Here is an 18,313-nt window from a genome sequence, read left to right on the forward strand (position 1 = left end):
TCCTATCTTTATCTTTTAGGTTATACCATTGCTTCATATGTGTTGATAAAGATTTTAATATATACATTTTGAACACTAGCTTTTTAAATCAAAATGCTCCGTCAAAACCCTTTCTCCCTGGATTACAAAGAGATGCTCTTATTTCACTGACAATCTATATTTCTAGTACTTGCTTATATTTTATTTCATTGCCAATTAGGATTTCCCAATCCTACCTAATAAATCCCTACATAACAGTGCATCTATTCAAACTCTGAGGAAAATGTAGGTGCCATTCAGATGTGAAAACTTATTACAAGATTGAAATAGATTTCTAATGCATTTATCATTCATTTTTGTAGCACGTGATTTAGATCAGAAAAAAAACAATAATGAATGGTTTGACAGTTTCCACTCATATACACCAAACATAATACACTTCGACTAGTTTTTGGCTATTATGGACCTTAACATACAATGTGACCTTGGTCTGGGAAAGCATGTTTGGTTTGCACAGAAACTTAATCGTAAGAAGTCATAAGTAGAAATATTCTTCTTTACTGCCCTTTTCCAGGACTAGGAAATTTATTGCTTGTGGGACAGGTAAGATATGAACAATGGGCCAAATAGAGTCCAGGGTTATCTCATCCGTGTGGAAACTGCTGCTGAAAATCGATGTGACCTCTGTTACACTGTCATCCCAATTCCCACCCTCTGTGTCCTATTTGTCTTTTAGTAGAAGCTTAGATCTGTGTGCTGTCTCTATGTGTCTCTCTTGGGCCAGATTATCAAAATGAATCATTGCCTGCACACCTCTTATATTTCTATTTATTTTCCTGGTGTTGACTAGGTCTGATGAAGTACGATTCTTTTTGCATTTGATCCTCACTGCAGCAAGCAACACCTAATTCAGCTGTGTCTATCTCTTTAAAGAAGAGTAATACTATTTTGAAACTTCAGTCTTCTATACAGCAACATTACAAACCATAGACCATACAAACTGTCTTCATAGTCAATAGTAATTTTACTTTCAGCCAATTTAATGGCATTTCATTCTTCTCCAAATAGAAGACTTCTGATGATTTTAAGGTAGTTCTAATTTTGTTTTATGCATACCTAACATATTGCTTTCGTTTTCAGGTATTTTGTTTGTAGAATACCCTGATCACTGAGGTTACATGTGTGTGTAGAGTGATACATGACAAAGAATCCATAATTTTAAGAAGTCTCCCCTGATGCAAAATATTTATTCAGGAGAAACATTATATTATCTCAGAATCAGCAGGAAGTCAATGTTCTAACTTTTGGTGGTTTATTTTGTAAAAATAGATCTTCCAGGCTACATAAATTCATCTCTAAGATTTATAAACATCAATATAAAGATGTTGAACCTCCCCAATTATTATTAATATTGATAGATCATAATGAAGTCATTCTACCTATCCACTTAATGCACTCATGTGCAGAAGACAAAATACTAGCTAAATACGTACTTCAAGTAACACAAATAAAGCATAATATTGCTTCGTTAGCTGTTGAGAAATATCCCTTAGAGACATTAGAGCTGCTACCTAAGACATATTTTAGAATTTATATTTTAATGAGATATTTCCAATGTTCAAACCTTGTACTTGAAATAGATCACAGAACATGTGCTCACTCCCTCTGGAATACTTTGCCTCTTCCAAAACTACTACTGACAAAGAAGGAAGGGAGGGAGGGAGGGAGGGAGGAAGGGAGGAAGGAAGGAAGGAAGGAAGGAAGGAAGGAAGGAAGGAAGGAAGGAAGGAAGGAAGGAAGGAAAGGAAGGAAAGAAGGAAGAAATGTTCTATAAGAGGTTAGGGTTAATTTTACAAGCAAGTTGTATAAAATACATGCATCAGGCATTTATGATCAAAATATTATTTGTAAGTTTTACTAAAAAAAATTCCTGGGAATATGTTCATGATAGTTTCCTGTGCTAAAAGAAAATTAGCAGGCTATTTTTTGCATACTATTGAATTCTTTAAAACTGATAAACAAATACATTTTGGATTCAAATAATGTGAAACTGTTGATTTCTAAAATAATCGTTAGCATTTTTATCCCTATAGGTTTTAGAAAATTAGAAATTGTAAAGGTGATCTATATCAAGAGTATTTTATTCAGAGATAATGCTATCCCATTAGGTGATCCCACAGAAGTTCCCGCAATTGTATGCCACAGCTTCCCACACAAAAAATCCCACAGCAAACCATGATGACTGTGAAATCAATAGGGTTCAAGACACTGCTCACTAAATATATAGGCTGCTTGCAATTGAAAAATGAGTTCTAACTGTATGACAAATCCATATTCCTATCCCTACAAAGACCAGAACCAATAGCTAGATTTTTGTTTTCAAACCATGTGAAAATTGGTTAGGTCTAGATTCAAGCTTAACTTTTTCCTGAATGAGTCTCAAAATATATGGGGTCACTGAAAATTTTTATGACCAGAGAGATACATATTTTCAAATGTTACTTGTGCTCAGTTACTGGTGAGTAGAGTAATTTTGTTTGAGGTGCTGTGATCAACTCATTGTGCACTGCTATTGAAGCCAGTTAAGAATGCCAGGTTTTATTTGGCTACATTCCAAGATTACCTCTGTAGCAGTGTATTTTTACATATATCAAAAAAGCCCCAATTCTTAATTGCAGAGGAAACTTTGCTATCTGGTTCATACATCTCACAAAGATTTTCAACCAGAATTCAAGTATATGGCCAAGTAGTTAGCGTCTCAAAGTAAGAGGAGATTCCTTTTGTAATTAGATGTATCTGTGCAAAACAAATCTGAAATATCTTATCAGACAAAAATCCTATTGGTGTCTCTTCATATGAAGCTGAGAGGGAATCTCATTAAAGTAATTAGTGTGTGTGGGAAGTTAATATAAAAATATAAGGGGAGAAAATATACACTTTGTGGTTTTACACATAGGTGGTTATTTTTTTCATAAGAAATATTCTTCAAAATAAAAGGTAACACTGGAAACAACCCAGATGCCAAACTAGTGAATGATTAAACAGACAGTCATGTATCCATGCAATAGAAAACTTTTCAGCAATAAAAAGGAAAAAAAACACTGATACATGCCACAACATGGATGAATGTCAAAAACATTATGCTAAGTGAAAGAAGACAAACACAAAAGATCACTTACGATATGATTCTATTTATGTAAATATCCAGAAAAGGCAATCCCATAGAGATAAAAAAGTAGATTAGTGGTTGCCAGGAGCTGGGAATGGGAAAGGAGATTAATTGTAAATGGGCATGAGGGGTATTTTGGGGGTGATTGAGGTGTTCTAAAATAGATTTTTGGTAATGGTTGTACGATTCTGTAAATTTACTAAACCTCATCGATGCATACAATTAAAATAGATGAATTTTATTATATGTAAATTATACTTCAATAAAGGTGTTAAAATATGGAGATGATAGATATAGATAGATAGATTTAAAGAGAAAAACTAAAAAGCAATTAGTGTTTTACCAGGAAGTGATCTGATTACTTAATTTATAGATATTAATAAGCATGTCAAATTTGTTTCTCCAAATTTTATGCCAATTAGCAGTAAATGTTGATTCATTTTCACTGATTCTTTACTGAAACATTTATTTGAGAAATGAGAGGCAGCTGGGAAATAGGTATGACTTCCAGTTATGAGTTTTCCATCATTTAGCTTTAGAAACAAAATCTTTATAGAGATGAAGGAAACATAGTGAAAATTTTGAGCTGTTAGTTTATGAACCTTCTGATATTAATTTTGTTTCTTGCAGAAGAGGTACCCGTTCAAATTCCAATGATGAAGTCACCCCTGGACAAGATCCAACTGACTCCTGGGCAGGCATTGCCTCCTGGATTCCCTGGACCATTCATTTTTGCTGATAGTCTGTCCTCTGTGGAGACTCTGTTGACCAACATTCAGGTCAACAATATTTCTATAAACAAAATAAATGTAATACAAGACATTAGCACCTACATAAATTATTTCATATTTGAGAAATTAAAACAGATAAGATGAACTGCATGTCATTTGCTGTACTTTGACAGGGTCTACTGAAAGTGGCTTTGGACAATGCTCACATCCAAGAGAAGCAGATTCAACAAGAAAAAAAGGAACTGCGAATGGAGCTCTATAGAGAGAGAGGAATTAGAGAAAACCTTGAAAGACAACTCGCAGTTGAGCTTCAAAGTAGAAGTAAGTTTAACAAGTTCAATATAAGTGAATAAGTAAAGATTGTGTTGGAGATATTTTCAGTAGTAATAGAAATATTCTCAGGGATAGCCAGGAACTGCTGAAAACAAATGACAAGTTAAGAATCAAATACTGTGTGCAATCCACAAGGTAAGATGTTTACACTATTTCTCTTAGTAATTAAACATAATGAGCAAGATCTACACTTCATTTTTGGAAACATGAATATTCTTAGTTCTCTCACAATTTCACAAAATACTCCTGGATATATATATATATATATATATATATATATATATATATATATATATATATATATATATATATATATATTCTAAGAATTCCTTATGTATTAAATGCTTACTCTTTGCCAAGAACAATGTTCGATTATGGGGTTAGAAGATAAAACTCAGTCCCTGTCCTTGAAAGATTTACATTTCAGAGGACTAGCACAACCAACCAGCTAATTATAAGACAAAGTGGAAAGAACAAAGATGTACATCATATATGTTTATATAGAGAGGGGGTAGTTAGCTCAGCTTGGTGGTGTGGGGAATTGATGGTCGAAGAAGGTTTTCTGATGCTGACACTTGAACCTGAGTCTTGAAGAAACAGTAAGCCAAGAAAAGCATGAGAGTAACTGAGTGATCTGGTCATTCTAGAACAATGAACATAGGCATGGAGGCAAGAAGCCTCAAACATGGGCAAATATATACAGTGTATTAATACCATGACTTTGAGTTTTATGAAGTGAATGTTGGGAGATAATGCATAATGAAAGTAGAGGCTAAATTATAAAGGCCATTTTCTTTTTTAACATCTTTATTGGAGAATAATTGCTTAACAATGGTGTGTTTGTTAGTTATGTTTATAACAAAGTGAATAAGCTATACATATACATATATCCCCATATCTCCTCCCTCTTGTGTCTTCTCCCACCCTGCCTATCCCACCCCTCTAGGTGGTCACTAAGCACCAAGCTGATCTCCTTGTGCTATGCAGCTGCTTCCCACTAGCTACCTATTTTACTTTTGGTAGTATATATAAGTCAGTGCCACTCTCTCACTTCGTCCCAGCTTACCCTTCCCCCTCCCCATGTCCTCAAGTCCATTCTCTATGTCTGCGTCTGTATTCCAGTCCTGCACCTAGGTTCTTGAGGACCTTTTTTTTTTTTTAGATTCCATATATATGTGTTAGCATATGGTATTTGTTTTTCTCTTTCTGACTTACTTCACTCTGTTTGACAGAGTCTAGGTCCATCCACCTCACTACAAGTAACTCAATTTTGTTTCTTTTTATGGCAGAGTAATATTCCATTGTATATATGTGCCACATCTTCTTTTTCCCTTCATCTGTCAATGGACACTTAGGTTGCTTCCATGTCCTGGCTATTGTAAATAGAGCTGCAATGAACATTGTGGTACACGACTCTTTTTAAATTATGGTTTTCTCAGTGTATATGCCCAGTAGTGGGATTGCTGGGTGGTATGGTAGGTCTATTTTTAGTACTTTAAGGAACTTCCATACTGTTCTTCATAGTGGCTGTATCAAGTTACATTCCCAACAACAGTGCAAGAGTGTTCCCTTTTCTTCACACCCTCTCCAGCATTTATTGTTTGTAGACTTTTTGATGATGGCCATCCTGACTGATGTGAGGTGATACCTCATTGTAGTTTTGAGTTGCATTTCTCTAATGATTAGTGATGCTGAGCATCCTTTCATGTGTTTGTTGGCAAACTGTATATCTTTGGAGAAATGTCTATTTAGGTCTTTTGCCCATTTTTGGATTGGGTTGTTTGTTTTTCTCATATTGAGCTGCATGAGCTGCTTGTAAATTTTGGAGATTAATCCTTTGTCAGTTGCATCATTTGCAAATATTTTCTCCATTCTGAGGGTTGTCTTTTCATCTTGTTTATGGTTTCCTTTGCTGTGCAAAAGCTTTGAAGTTTCGTTAGGTCTCATTTGTTTATTTTTGTTTTTATTTCCGTTTCTCTTGGGGGTGGGTCAAAAAGGATCTTGCTGTGATTTATGTCATAGAGTGTTCTGCCTATGTTTTCCTCAAAGAGTTTTACAGTGTCTGGTCTTACATTTAGGTCTTTAATCCACTTTGAGTTTCTTTTTATGTATGTTGTTAGGGAGTGTTCTAATTTCACTCTTTTACATGTAGCTGTCCAGTTTTCCCAGGACCACTTATTGAAGAGGCTCTCTTTTCTCCATTGTATATTCTTGCCTCCTTTATCAAAAATAAGGTGACCATATGTGCGTGGATTTATGTCTGGCTTTCTATCCTGTTCCATTGGTCTATATTTCTGTTTTTGTGCCAGTACCATAAGGTCTTGATTACTGTAGCTTTGTAGTATAGTCTGAAGTCAGGGAGCCTGATTTCTCCAGCGCCAGTTTTTTTCTCAAGACTGCTTTGGCTATTCGGGGTCTTTTGTATTTCCATACAAATTGTGAAATTTTTTGTTCTAGTTCTGTAAAAAATGCCATTAGTAGCTTGACAGGGATTGCATTGAATCTGTAGATTGGTTTGGGCAGTATACACATTTTTACAATGTTGATTCTTCCAATACAAGAACATGGTATATCACTCCATCAGTTTGTATCATCTTTAATTTCTTGCATCAGTGTCTTATAGTTTTCTGCATACAGGTTTTTGTCTCCTTAGGTAGGTTTATTCCTAGGTATTTTATTCTTTTTGTTGCAGTATTAAATGGGAGCGTTTCCTTAATTTATCTTTCAGAGTTTTCATCATTAGTGTATAGGAGTGCAAGAGATTTCTGTGCATTAATTTTGTATCCTGCTACTTTACCAAATTCACTGATTAGCTCTAGTAGTTTTCGGGTAGCGTCTTTAGGATTCTCTATGTATAGTATCATGTCATCTGCAAACAGTGACAGCTTTACTTCTTCTTTTCCGATTTGGATTCCTTTTATCTCTTTTTCTTCTCTGATTGCTGTGGCTAAAACTTCAAAAAGTATGTTGAATAATGGTGGTAAGAGTGGGCAACCTTGTCTTGTTCCTGATCTTAGTGGGAATGGTTTCAGATTTTCACCACTTAGAATGATGTTGGCTGTGGCTTTGTCACCCATGGCCTTTATTATGTTGAGGTAAGTTCCCTCCATGCCTACTTTCTGGAGGGTTTTTATCATAAATTGGTGTTGACTTTTTTTGAAAGCTGTTTCTGCATCTATTGAGATGATCATGTGATTTTTATCTTTCAATTTGTTACTATGGTGTATCACATTGATTGATGTGTGTATTGAAGAATCCTTGCATTCCTGGGATAAACCCCACTTGATCATTATGTATGATCCTTTTAATGTGCTGTTGGATTCTATTTGCTAGTATTTTGTTGAGGATTTTTGCATCTATGTTCATCAGTTATATTGGCCTGTAGTTTTCTTTCTTTGAGACATCTTTTTCTGGTTTTGGTATCACGGTGATGGTGGCCTCATAGAATGAGTTTGGGAGTGTTCTTCCCTCTGCTATATTTTGGAAGAGTTGGAGAAGGATAGGTGTTAGCTCTTCTCTAAATGTTTGATAGAATTCGCCTGTGAAGCCATCTGGTCCTGGGCTTTTTTTTTTGTTGGAAGATTTTTATCACAGTCTCAATTTCAGTGCTTGTGATTGGTCTGTTTATATTTTCTATTTCTTCCATGTTCAGTCTCGGAAGGTTGTGCATTTCTAAGAATTTGTCCATTTCTTCCAGGTTGTCCATTTTATTGGCATAGAGTTGCTTGTAGTAATCTCTCATGATCCTTTGTATTTCTTCAGTGTCAGTTGTTACTTCTCCTTTTTCATTTCTAATTCTATTGATTTGAGTTATTCTCCCTTTTTTTTCTTGATGAGTCTGGCTAATGGTTTATCAATTTTTTTTTTCTTCTCAAAGAACCAGCTTTTAGTTTTATTGATCTTTGCTAATGTTTCTTTCATTTCTTTTTCATTTATTTCTAGTCTGATCTTTATGATTTCTTTCCTTCTGCTACGTTTGGGGATTTTTTGATCTTCTTTCTCTAATTGTTTTAAGTGTAAGGTTAGGTGTTTTCTTTCAGATGTTTCTTGTTTCTTGAGGGTAGGATTGTATTACTATAAACTTCCCTCTTAGAACTGCTTTTGCTACATCCCATAGGTTATGGGTCATAGTGTTTTCATTGTCATTTGTTTCTAGGTATTCTTTGATTTCCTAATTGATTTCTTCAGTGATCTCTTGGTTATTAAGTCGTGTATTGTTTAGCCTCCATGTGTTTGTATTTTTTACAGATTTTTTTCCTGTAATTGATATCTAGTCTCATAGCATTGCAGTCAGAAAAGATACTGGATATGATTTCAATTTTCTTAAATTTACCAAGGCATGATTTGTGACCCAAGATATGATCTCTGCTGGAGAATGTTCCATGAGCACATGAGAAGAAAGTGTATTCTGTTGTTTTTGGTTGGACTGTCCTATAAATATCAATTAAGTCCATTTTCTTTTATGTATAATTTAAAGCTTTCATTTCCTTATTTATTTTCATTTGTATGATCTTTCCATTGGTGAAAGTGGGGTTTTAAAGTCCCCTACTATGACTGTGTTACTGTCTATTTCCCCTTTAATGGCTGTTAGCATTTTCCTTATGTATTGAGGTGCTCCTTTGTTGGGTGCATAAATATTTACAATTGTTATATCTTCTTCTTTGACTGATCCCTTGATCATTATGTAATGTCCTTCTTTGTCTCTTGTAATAGTCTTTATTTTAAATTTTATTTGTCTGATATGAGAATTGCTACTCCAGCTTTCCTTTGATTTCCATTTGCATGGAATATCTTTTTCCATCCCCTCACTTTCAGTCTGTATGTGTCCCTAGGTCTGAAGTGGGTCTCTTGTAGACAGCATATATATGGGTCTTGCTTTTGTATCCATTCAGACAGTCTATGTCTTTTGGTTAGAGCATTTAATCCATTTACATTTAAGGTAATTCTTGATATGTATGTTCCTATTACCATTTTCTTAATTGTTTGGGGTTTGTTATTGTAGGTCTTTTCCTTCTCTTGTGTTTCCTGCCTAGAGAAGTTCCTTTAGCATTTGTTGTAAAGATGGTTTCATAGTGCTGAATTCTCTTAGCTTTTGCTTGTCTGTAAATGTTTTAATTTCTCTGTCAAATCTGAATATGATCCTTGCTGGGTAGAGTAATCTTGGTTGTAGGTTTTTTCCTTTCATCACTTTAAATATGTCCTTCCACTCCCTTTTGGCTTGCAGACTTTCTGCTGAAAGATCAGCTGTTAACCTTATGGGGATTCCCTTGTGTGTTATTGGTTGTTTTTCCCTTGCTGCTTTTTATATTTTTTCCTTGTATTTAATTTTTGATAGTTTGATTAATATGTTTCTTGGCATGTTTCTCCTTGGATTTATCCTGTATGAGACTCTCTGTGCTTCCTGGACTTGATTGTGTATTTCCTTTCCATATTAGGGAAGTTTTCATCTATAATCTCTTCAAATATTTTCTCAGTCCCTTTCTTTTTATCTTCTTCCTCTGGGACCCGTGTAATTCAAATGTTGGTGCATTTAACATTGTCCCAGATGTCTCTGAGACAGTCTTCAATTCTTTTCATTTCTTTTTTATTTATTCTGCTCTGCAGTAGTTATTTCCAATATTTTATCTTACAGGTTGCTTATCCGTTCTTCTGCCTCAATTCTTCTGCTATTGATTTCTTCTAGAGAATTTTTAATTTCATTTATTGTGTTGTTCATCATTGTTTGCTCTTTAGCTCTTCTAGGTCCTTGTTAAACGTTTCTTTTATTTTCTCCATTCTTTTTCCACTACTTTTGATCATCTTTACTATCATTACTCTGAATCTTTTTCAAGGAGACTGCCTATTTCCTCTTCATTTGTTTGGTCTGGTGGGTTTTTACCTCACTCCTTCATCTGCTGTGTGTTTCTATGTCTTCTCATCTTGCTTAACTTACTGTGTTTGAGGTCTCCTTTTCATCAGCTGCAGGTTTGTAGTTCCCATTGTTTTTGGTGTCTGCCCCCAGTGGCTAAGGTTGGTTGAGTGGGTTGTGTAGGCTTCCTGGTGGAGGGGCCTAGTGCCTGTTTTCTTGTGGATGAGGCTGGATCTTGTCTTTCTGGTGGGCAGGACTGCGTCCGGTGGTGTGTTTTGGCGTGTCTGTGTCCTTATTATGATTTTAGGCAGCCTCTGCTAATAGGTGGGGTTGTGTTCCTGACTTGCTAGTTGTTTGGCATAGTGTGTCTAGCACTGTAGCTTGCTTGTCATTGAGTGGAGCTGGGTCTTAGCATTGAGATGGAGATCTCTGGGAGAGCTTTTGCTGTTTGATATTATGTGGAGGTAGGAGGTCTCTGGTGGACAAATGTCCTGAACTTGGCTCTCCCTTTGCACCCAGAGCACCAAGACCCTGTCAGCCACATGGCTCAGAAGAAAAGTTAGGAAAAAAGAAAGAAAGAAAGAAAAAAGTAAAATAAAATAAAAAATTAAAAAGAGAGAAAAATAAGAAGAAAGGAACAGTCAAACCAAAAAGCAAATCCACAAATGATAAAAAAAGCACTAAAAACTATACTAAAAACAAAATAAAACAAACAAACAAAAAACCGGACAGACAGATCTCTAGGACAAGTGGTAAATGCAAAGCTCTACAGACAAAATCACCCAAAGAAGCATGTACATACACACTCACAAAAAGAGAAAAAGGAAAACAATATATATATCATTGCTCCCAAAGTCCACTGCCTAAATTTTGGGATGATTCGTTCTCTGTTCAGGTATTCCACAGATGCAGGGTACATCAAGTTGATTGTGGAGATTTAATCCACTGCTCCTGAGGCTGCTGGGATAGATTTCCCTTTTCTTCTTTGTTCACACAGCTCCTGGGGTTCAGGTTTGGATTTGACCCCGCCTCTGTGTGTCGGTCACCTGAGGGCATCTGTTTTTTGCTCAGAAAGGATGATTTTAAAGGAGCAGCTGATTAGGGAGCTCTGGTTCACTCAGGCCAGGCGGAGGGAGGGGTACGGAATGTGGGGCAACTCTACAGTGGCAGAGGCCAGTGTGACGTTGCAACAGCCTGAGGCACACCGTGTGTTCTCCCGGAGAAGTTGTCCTTGGATCACAGGACCCTGGCAGTGGCAGGATGCACAGGCTCCTGGGAGGGGTGGTGTGGAGGGTGACCTGTGCTTGCACACAGCCTTCTTGGTGGCTGCAGCAGCAGCCTTAGCGTTTCATGCTCATCTCTGTTGTCCATGCTGATAGCCGCGACTCGGGCCCATCTCTGGAGCTTGTTTAGGCAATGCTCTGAATCCCCTCTCCTCGCGCACCCCGAAACAAAGGTCTCTTCCCTCTTAGGCAGTTCCAGACTTTTTCCAGGACTCCCTCCTGGCTAGCTGTGGCACACTAGCCCCCTTCAGGCTCTGTTCACACAGCCATCTGCAGTCCTCTCCCTGGGATCTGAACTCTGAAGCCCGAGCCTCAGCTCCCAGCTCCCACCCATCCCGGCCGGCAGGTGAGCAGAAAAGCCTCTCAGGCTGGTGAGTGCTGGTCGGCACAATCTTCTGTGCAGGAAACTCTCCACTTTGCCCTCTGCACACCTCTTGCTGCGCTCTCCTCTGTGGCTCCGAAGCTTCCCCCCCGCCTCCCCTCTTCTCTGCCAGTGAAGGGGCTTCCTAGTGTGTGGAACCTTTTCCTCCTTCACAGGTCCCTCACAGTGGTGCAAGTCCCATCTTTATTCTTTTGTCTCTGTTTTTCTTTTTTCTTTTGCCCTACCCAGGTACGTGGGGAGTTTCTTGCCTTTTGGGAAGTCTGAAGTCTTCTGTCAGCATTCAGTAGGTGTTCTGTAGGATTTCTTGCACATGTACATGTATTTCTCATGTATTTTGGGGCAGGAAGGTGATCTCCACGTCTGACTCTTCCACCATCTTGAAGGTCCACCCATAAAGGCCATTTTTAATCATGTAAAAGATTAGCTTAGACTTTGTCCTGTAGGTTATGGGAAGTATTAAAAGATAAGCAGCAGAGTGATCTAGTCTGCTTTCAATCAGATAGACCGGTGTTGGGAATAGATTAGACAGGAATTGGAGTAAGACTACAAACAAGGAAACTATGTAAAAGGGGATTGCCCTCATCTAGGCCATGGTGATGAGGGCTGAATAGGGTAGCATAAGTATGGACGAAGAAAAAAGTGAGAGAATGGAAAATATTGTACAGAAATAGAAATAACTTTCTAACAATGGGTAGGCATTTGATAATCTATAGATGTGGATAATGAGACTAGCTCGTTTCAAAACCAGAGAAAATTCAAAACCTTAACCAATAATTTTCACCTCTTCCTTATATTTACCATAAAATACAAAACAGCAGCAAAAGTGACTATTGTGCTTTTCAGCTTCTTTCTCTTCTTTGCTTATTCTTCTATAGAATGATCACAAAGCAAAAGTCAATTAAAAGAGTTAAAGTGTGGGAATGAGAGGCAAAAAGGGAGAGAAAATTCACAACCCAGATAATGCCTCCCTAAACTAGGAAGAATTACTCCAGTCGAGTGAAATCCACTAACTTTATACTATTCCAGTATAGCATATTATATTCTGAAATTTCCATCAAGAAATTGAAATTTTACTGTATATTTTCCTTAAGACCTAAGAATTATTAGTTCAGTTCAAAATGGAAATTCAGTCATTACATTTAAAAAGAATTAAACCTCTTCTTATCTTGCCAAAGTCATTAAATACTACTAAACAAAAGCTAAATTGTCTTTTTAAAGTTTGGAGAAATTAGTTTATTTCTGATATTTGGGATGCAATATATATTATTATGATTAGGAGTCATAAAAGCACATTTGTTTAGTAGGGAAATTATTTATACTAAAGTACCAAATATGTTAAATATAATAACATTCACAAATTGACTTAGGAAAATCTACTACATATAGTAAAATTGTCTTCTAACTTTTAGGGATGTACTGATACTGATTTCTATTTACTAACTTCTTACAGAGTCTTCAGGTCTGTCTTTATAATTGGTATCATATCTATTGTCTTTTAAAAAGTCTTAGACATTGTAGATGTAATATTGTATCTATTATCAGATTTACTATGAAGCATTTATTATTTAATAAAATTAGCAATTTTTATGATATAATAATAATACCACTACTAATATTCTATCATCATTACTACTACTGTCATTACTGTCACTACTACTACTACCATCACTACTACTACTACTACTACTACTACTACTACTACTACTACCATCACTAGCTAATGCTTATCAATTGTCTGCTATGTGCTAAGCACTGTTTTTAACATTTTACATCTTATGACTAGCATAATGAAAAGAAACTACTCTGTTGTCCTCATTGATTTAGAGAAACTATCTGCTTCATCTCTATGAATCTCAGCATCATCATCTATTACAATAGTTGACTGCATGATCACTTAAATTCCTTTCTAGTTGCCTAAATATCTCATACCCAGTAAACCTACTTTTTAGGACAAAGGGTGAGCTCTTTATCTAAAGTCATATGATTGAAAAGAAAAATGGAGAAAATTGATATTGTAGTTAAAAAGTAATATCTCCCCAAGTTTATAGAAAAAATAGTAGCAACATATATAAAGAACATATGTAAAACTATATATATGTTTATAGTAAACTGTATATATATAAAACTATATATATAGTAAGAATCCCTATGAGTATCTTTTTTTAAAGAAAACATTGTTTCACACTTATACATTCCTTCTAACTACCTTTTTTTTCCTAGCCAGAATGTGTTACTTGAATTAAACATATGTTATAATATTCTTTGCAGCTTAAACACTTAGAATCAAAGAATGATAGAGCTACAAGAGAGCTTGGAGCTCATCTGTCTTGGTTCTTGACCAACTATACGGTCCCCAGGCTTTGAAACAACTACCCATATGATCTTTGGCCCTCAAGCTATGAGAACTACTAGTTCTGGGATCTTGAATAAATTTCTTGACCTCTCAAGGACTCAATTTCCTCATCTATAAAATGGAGATAACAATATCTTCCTTGCTGAGTTGTTGTAAGTTTTAAATGAGATATAGTCCTAGAAAAATGTTCAGTACATGGTAGGTCCTAAATAAATTATAGTTATTATTTTTATATAATTTTTATTGTAATATTCTGTGGCATTGTTTATAATATATGGAATCATAAATTTCAAGAGAATCAACATATGGAATATTTTTGAATAAATAATTTTACTAGAAGCAAAATTTTGTCTTATCAAGGACATTGCTATACATTAATTTGAATAAATCTATGTTTTTTATTTAAATAATTTACTAAATGCTTTATTTGAATGATGATAATTAAGTATAATTATGATAGTAAAATCTTTTTATGCTTAACCTTATTTAATAGTCTTTTACCAAAAATAACAGAAACCATACATTCTCGGTGTCTTTATTCCAAGATTTCCATCTTGTTATTACCTTAGTCCTCTGAATTTTTGTCTAAATGAACATAAATTTAGATGAGTAAATGACTCTCTTTAAGTTGCTGAAGGTCATTTATATGAAAAGACATTGAACTGTGAGATAAATACAACTGAAACTCAAATTAGCATCATATTCACTTTAGTGCAATCAAAATATTTTAATTGTATTTGAATAATTTTAAGATTTTTAAATGTCATATAATTTATAATTTTGTTTAATGTTCCTTGAATATTTTTCTATTGTCCTAATATCAATATCTTAAATTTTTACAACTGATTTAGGAAGAATGTGAAGGTCGGTCTGCTTAGAACCCTGCAGTGAACCAATATATTGCTGGAGCCCAGTAATTCTGTTTGAGAAATTATCACGGATTTCAAGGTTTCAGAGAACAGTAACAATCATACATTAGGGCACTTAAAGTTTCTAGTTAAGACATAAGGCCTTGAGAGTTGAGTTATAATTGTTTTTACCTCTTCTTTACCTTTTCTGTTTATGAAAGAAATGTTGTTGTGCCTTTACAGATTGCTTAACATAATCATTGCTGAAAGTTATTCTCTTTAAAATGTAGAGATAGATTCAAATATAAATATATGGAGAGAGACAGAGTCTGATGATATGTGCATATATTTAAAGAGATAGATATTTGCCCTAAAAACTGGTAACATCTCAAAGAAATAGACCCTTGACACTGTAAGTTTTAAAAGACATACAATGTTTTTTTTTCTTTTTCTTCCATACATCTTTTTTATTTTCATCTTTATTGGAGTATAAATGTTTTACAATGTTGTGTTAGTTTCTGCTGTACAACAAAGTGAATCAGCTATATGTATACATATATCCCCATATCCCCTCCCTCTTGAGCCTCCCTCCCACCCTCCCTATCCCACCCCTCTAGGTCATCACAAAGCAGTGAGCCGATCTCCCTGTTCTATGCAGCAGCTTCCCACTACCCATCCATTTTACATTTGGTAGTGTATATATGTCAGTTCTACTCTCTTACTCCATCCCAGCTTCCACTTCTCCCCCTGTGTCCTCAAGTATATTGCCTACATCTGTGTCTTTATTCCTGCCCTGCCACTAGGTTCATCAGTACTGTTTTTTTAGATTCCATATATATGCGTTAGCATACGGTATTTGTTTTTCTTTTTCTGACTTACCACATTCTGTATGACAGACTCTACGTCCATCCACCTCATTACAAATAACTCAATTTCGTTCCATTTTATGGCAGAGTAATATTCCATTGTATACATGTGTCACATTTTCTTTATCCATTCGTCTGTCGATGGGCATTTAGGTTGCTGCCTTGTCCTGGCTATTGTAAATAGCACTGCGATGAACATTGTGGTACATGTGTCATTTTGAATTATGGTTTTCTCAGGGTATATGCCCAGGAATGGGATTGCTGGGTCACATGGTAATTCTATTTTTAGTTTTTTAAGGAACCTCCATACTGTTGTCCATAGTGGCTGTATCAATTTACATTCCCACCAACGTTGCAGAAGTGTTCCCTTTTCTCCATACCCTCTCCAGCATTTATTGTTTGTAGATTTTTTGATGATGACCATTCTGACTCGTGTGAGGGGATACCTCATTGTGGTTTTGATTTGCATTTCTCTAATGATTAGTGATGTTGAGTATATTGTCATGTGTTTGTTGGCAATCCATATGTCTTCTTTGGAGAAATGTCTGTTTAGGTCTTCCACCCATTTTCGATTGGGTTGTTTGTTTTCTCAATATTGAGCTGAATGAGCTGCTTGTTTATTTTGGAAATTAATCCATTGTCAGTTGCTTCATTTGCAAATATTTTCTCCCATTCTGAGAGTTGTCTTTTCATCTTATTTATTCTTTCCTTTGCTGTGCAAAAGCTTTTAAGTTTCATTAGGTCCCATTTGTTTATTTTTGTCCCTTACTCTAGGAGGTGGGCCAGAAAGGATCTTGCTGTGACTTATGTCATAGAGTGTTCTGCCTATGTTTTCCTCGAAGAGTTTGATAGTGTTTGGCCTTACATTTAGGTCTTTAATCCACTTTGAGTTTATTTTTGTGTATGGTGTTAGGGAGTGTTTTAATTTCATTCTTTTACATGTAGCTGTCCAGTTTTCTCAGCACCACTTATTGAAGAGGCTGTCATTCCTCCATTGTATATTCTTGCCTCTTTTATCAAAGATAAGGTGACCATATGTGTGTGGGTTTATCTCTGGGCTTTCTATCCGGTTCCATTGATCTATGTTTCTGTTTTTGTGCCAGTACCATACTGTTTTGATTACTGTAGCTTTGTCATATAGTCTGAAGTCAGGGAGCCTGATTCCTCCAGCTCCATTGGCTCTTCAGGGTCTTTTGTGTTTCCATACAAATTGTGAGATTTTTTGTTCTAGTTCTGTGAAAATGCCATTGGTAATTTGATATGGATTGCACTGAATCTGTAGATTGCTTTCAGTACTATAGTCATTTTCACAGTGTTGATTCTTCCAATCCAAGAGCATGGTATATCTCTTCATCTGTTTGTATTGTCCTTGATTTCTTTCATCAGTGTTGTACAGTTTTCTGCATACAGGTCTTTTGACTCCTTAGGTAGGTTTATTCCTACGTATTCTATTCTTTGTATTGCAGTGGTAAATGGGAATATTTCCTTAATTTCTATTTCTGATTTTTCATTGTTAGTATATAGGAATGCAAGAGATTTCTGTGCATTAGTTTTGTATCCTGCTACTTTACTAAATTCATTGATTAGCTCTAGTAGTTTTCTGGTAGCATCTTCAGGATTTTCTATGCATAGTATCATGTCATCTGCAAAGAGTGACAGTTTTACTTCTTCTTTCCCAGTTTGGATTCCTTTTATTTCTTTTCCTTCTCTGATTGCCGTGGCTAAAACTTCCAAAACTATGTTGAATAATAGTGGTGGAGTAAGCACCCTTGTGTTGTTCCTGATCTTAGAGGAAGTGCTTTCAGTTTTTCACCAATGAGAATGAAGTTGGCTGTGGGTTTGTCATATATGGCTTTTATTATGTTGAGGTAGGTTCCCTCTATGCCCACTTTCTGGAGAGTTTTTATCATAAATGGGTGTTGAATTTTTTCAAAAGTTTTTCTGCATCTATTGAGATTATCATATGATTTTTATCCTTCAATTTGTTAGTATCACACTGATTGATTTCCATATATTGAAGAATCCTTGCATTACTGGAATAAACTCCACTTGATCATGGTGTATGATCCTTTTAATGTGCTGTTGGATTCTGTTTGCTAGTATTTTGTTGAGGATTTTTTACATCTATGTTCATCAGCGATATTGACCTGTTTCTTTTTTGTGACATCTTTGTCCCGTTTTGGTATCAGGGTGATGGTGGCCTCATAGAATGTGTTCGGGTGTGCTTAAAGACATACCATGTTTTGAAACTCAATAAATATCTTTAGATTTTCTGTGTTTTGAAATATGTATAGGAATAACCTGATGAATAATAAGAATATTTTTCTTAATCAATTTATAAAATATTTCATGCTATCACTAAATTCCTGTAGTCAAAGTAGAAAAGAATCTTCCACCACTACTACCACCACCATACAAATACATGTGTATTATAGAGCATACTTACTGGAGATTTGAAAGCAAAAATAAGTTGGTTGCATAATTGAATAATCTTTGGTTGAGTCTAATGATAATTGGAATC

General features: G+C 35.5%; 1 protein-coding gene across 4 annotated transcripts in view; it reads left to right on the plus strand.

Annotated features, from left to right (window-relative positions):
• Positions 1-18,313, plus strand: part of DACH2 (dachshund family transcription factor 2) — a 639,710-nt gene that overhangs the window by 592,925 nt on the left and 28,472 nt on the right. For all 4 annotated transcript variants that reach the window (XM_082447406.1, XM_082447404.1, XM_082447403.1 and 1 more), the window contains 2 exons: positions 3,779-3,957; positions 4,053-4,200. In XM_082447406.1, the coding sequence (XP_082303532.1) occupies positions 3,779-3,957; positions 4,053-4,200 (327 nt within the window). The remainder of the gene's footprint in view (positions 1-3,778; positions 3,958-4,052; positions 4,201-18,313) is intronic.

The sequence above is a fragment of the Balaenoptera physalus genome (genome assembly GCF_965194825.1).
Source record: "Balaenoptera physalus genome assembly, chromosome: X".
NCBI classification, from domain to species: domain Eukaryota; kingdom Metazoa; phylum Chordata; class Mammalia; order Artiodactyla; family Balaenopteridae; genus Balaenoptera; species Balaenoptera physalus.